At 44.6% G+C, this 3,431-nt stretch overlaps 1 protein-coding gene across 1 annotated transcript in view; it reads left to right on the forward strand.

Annotated features, from left to right (window-relative positions):
• Positions 1-1,630: 1,630 nt before the first annotated feature.
• NBAS (neuroblastoma amplified sequence) overlaps positions 1,631-3,431 on the forward strand; it is a 487,556-nt gene continuing 485,755 nt past the window's right edge. Inside the window, exons 1-3 of the mRNA XM_012653069.1 lie at positions 1,631-1,747; positions 1,828-1,841; positions 2,593-2,627. Coding sequence (XP_012508523.1) covers positions 1,631-1,747; positions 1,828-1,841; positions 2,593-2,627 — 166 coding nt within the window. The remainder of the gene's footprint in view (positions 1,748-1,827; positions 1,842-2,592; positions 2,628-3,431) is intronic.

Raw genomic sequence — 3,431 nt, forward strand, 5'->3', positions numbered from 1 at the left:
AGGGGGAGAGGAGATGTCTGGTGTTCACAATGAAAGATTTGATAAAATGGCACAGCTGCTGCGCAGAGAAATACTTTGGGGAGATAATGCATAAAAAAGGTTTTCTGGGAAGTCTTTCATTTATTCAACAAATATTAATAATATATATTTCATCCTCTGTTCTATGCCAGGCACTGTTATAAATTCTGGGGACATAGTAGGGATGTATATAGCATCTGCATGTATGTAGATAGAGCACTCTTCCCTGGCATAGCTTGCATTTTAATGAATGGAGACAGAGAATAAACATGTATTGTATAGTGTTTTAGATGATAACAAGTGTTATGGAAAAAAATAGAGCAGCTCTGGAGAGCTGGAGATGGGGAAGGGTGGTTGCAAATTTAAAAATGAGTGATCAGGGTAGGCTTCAGAGAGCAGGTGACATTTGAGCAAAAACTTGAAGGAGATAAGTGAGGGAGGTTGGGAAGCCTTCTAAGCAGAAGATACAGCCCTTGCAGAGTCCCTGAAGTGGATGTGTGTTTGGAGAGTTCAGAAACAGCAAGGCCAGTGTGGCTGAAGGTAGAGAGAAGAGCAGGAAATGAGGCATGAGACTAACTGGTAGCAGCTGGTCCATGATGTAGGGCTTTGAGGTCACTAAGCTTTGAAAGAAAGGAGAGCCATTAGAGGCTTCCTGGCAGAGGCTTTTAATTGCATGACTGCCTAATACATCTTGATGGATATTATGCGATATAATTCCTTCAGGAAATCTTCAGTATTTGTGTTTCTCTTGAATGTGATACAGTGCTAATACTTTGTCCATTGTATATTCATTCAGGTTACAATAGACTGCCTTACAGTACAGGGCTCTCCACAAAAAGACACTTGTTGAATGAATGAATGAACAAATAATGAACAAATGAAGTTGGCCTTTTAGCTCCCTCCATGCAGGTTCTCAACCTATTATTTCAGCTTTATTGCCCCCACACCTTTTCTCAACTTAAGTTGTATTCTATTCAGCTTCCTGCCCTCTTCAGCTATGTACTTCTTCTGTCTTTGCTCACTCCATTTCCTCCTTCTTGAAATGTTCTACCCAAACCTTCTCCACTGGATTCAAATTCTACCTATTGTTAAGGACTCAGGAAAGCACCACTTCCCCCAGGAATTCCCTGAAGACCCTGTGGCCTTCATTGCCTTTTTTGAGCGCCTATAGCATCCCTCCTAAGGTACTTTTCATTGGCTTGATCTCTTGCATTGGATAATTTTTTGGTTGTTTATGTAAAAACCATTGCTTTGAATACTCTCTGTTAGGCAAAGAAGAGATGAATGAATAGCAGTGTTTCTGGGGGCGGGGGCGGGGTGCTTTTACCATTTGCTTTATAGAAGGTGACTGGATAAGAGAGGTTGAGTAACTTGGCTGATCTCACGCAGATTAGTTAACAAGGAGTGCACTGGGACTGAGAACAAGTCGTACCCAAGACAAGCAATAGTTATCGTCCTTCTTATTCATAAAAGGGTTAACCCAGCACTTCCTTTCCGCAGTCATTCACGCCACGCCCTTCCGCGCGAAGCAAAAGCGGCTGCGGCTTGGGAAACTTGTCCAGTGCTGGACGCCGTAGTGGCTCTCTTTCAGCTATTCAAGTCCCGGACAAACATGGCGGCCCCCGAGGCAGGGCCGGCTTTGAGTTCAGGCACTGCAGAGGGCGAGGAGGAGACGATTCTCTATGACTTGTTGGTCAACACCGAGTGGCCACCGGAGACAGAAGTGCAGGTGAACCAGGCCCCTCTACGGCTTCAGCCAGCTTGGCGCGGGCGCTTTGTGGGCAGAGCCACGTAGCTAGAGCCACGTAGCGGAGGGGAGCTGAGTGGGCGGGGGAGCAGGGCTCGGCAGCTTGTGCGGTCGCCCTGGCAACGGCACCTTGAGCTAGCGGGGGTCTAGTCTACCGAGGCGAGGGCGGTGGGAGGTCCTTGAGATTCCTCCAGGGCTCAGAATTAGGTTATCGGGGAACCTTGTGCTCTGAGCCACGTTCCTTTCTGCTCTGGTTGTCAGTTTCACTCTGTACTTGGAGGGGAGGGCACAGTGCTGGACTCTAGGGTCCTTATGTCTGGACTCTTCGGTGGTCCCTTCTTGTAGGCTGGCGAGGGCTGGTCTGGGCCGACCCTAAACCGCGGTGGCGGAGGGAGAATTTTCCAGGACGTTACAGTCTTCAATATCTGGCATGCTGCCGGGGAGCGCGGGCTCTAACCCTTTACCACCAGATGGGGCGGAATCGTGGCAGTCCTTGTGTGTTTCAATAAACAAGCATTTGATAAGTGTGTCTATCGTCTCGGTGTCCCAGATATTGTGTTTGGTGCTGGGGATAGAGAGATGAATAAAGTTTCTTGGAGCTTCCAATTTAGGAGAGAGACAATCCAATAAACATGCACTATAGTAGCGGTGTGAGCAAAAAATGCCGCTTTTTTGTGAAGAGTAAGGAGTGAAGAGTAAGGAGCTGCTGACCAGGGTTGGGGTCTCTGCTAGACAAGGGGTTATAAGGCTTGATAATTTATGAACTGGACCTTGGGTTTATCAGTTGTTTCCTAGGGAAGGCCTCCTAGGCCTAGGGTGAAGAGAAGGAACCACGGATCCACGTTTACTCAACAGATACTGCGTGCCTAACGTACCAGTTACTGTTTGAGACTCAGAGGAAGCAGCAAGATGAAAAGGATCTTTATTAAAGATTATGGAGTCCAGCCCATATGAATTCTCTTTTATATCTTTTCTGAGTGTTTCTTTACTGGAGAAACTACTCATTCTTAAGCTCATTTTCCTATAAAGTTTGTATATTTTTCTTTATAACCTCCTTCCCGCTGCAGTTTCTGGGTATTTTGAATAATGTGTTTTGTAGATGGACAGAGATCTGCATATATTATTGTTTTTCAAGTATTTGTTTAGTTTGTCTTGAGCAATGTGAATATTTTGAAGGGTATGCAGCTAGGAGGAAGCTGTTGCTGCTGCCAGATAAGGATGAATTTCTATTCCTTAATATTCGTCCTTAATTGCAATAGTGTTTCAGAATGCTTAACATAAATTGATTTTAAAAAGATAAGCACAGCATCAACTTACATTGAAACCTCAAGGCACTTTGCTTTTTGGGGGGCGGGCGCAGTTCTATTGATTTCTACATGGTATTGATTTCAATTGTTGAACTATAAGCTCTTGGAGGGCAGCTACATCTTATTCATCTTTATATCCCTCTCCAGGGCCAAATTATGTCTTCAATGAATTGGACATCAATTCATGTTTGTTGACTGAAATAAGTTTTCTGTATTTTTAAGTAGTATCTGTCTGCACTTTTCTTAACAGCACTTTAGTACATGTTTTGTAGTGCCTAGTGTTGTTGAACTTACCCATAGTGGGTGTCCAGTCTGTACTTAGGGAATAGAATTATTTAACGTAGCAATTTTCTGTGCTT

This window comes from Propithecus coquereli, unplaced genomic scaffold, assembly GCF_000956105.1.
Source record: "Propithecus coquereli isolate 6110/MARCELLA unplaced genomic scaffold, Pcoq_1.0 Scaffold41, whole genome shotgun sequence".
Classification (NCBI taxonomy): Eukaryota; Metazoa; Chordata; class Mammalia; order Primates; family Indriidae; genus Propithecus; species Propithecus coquereli.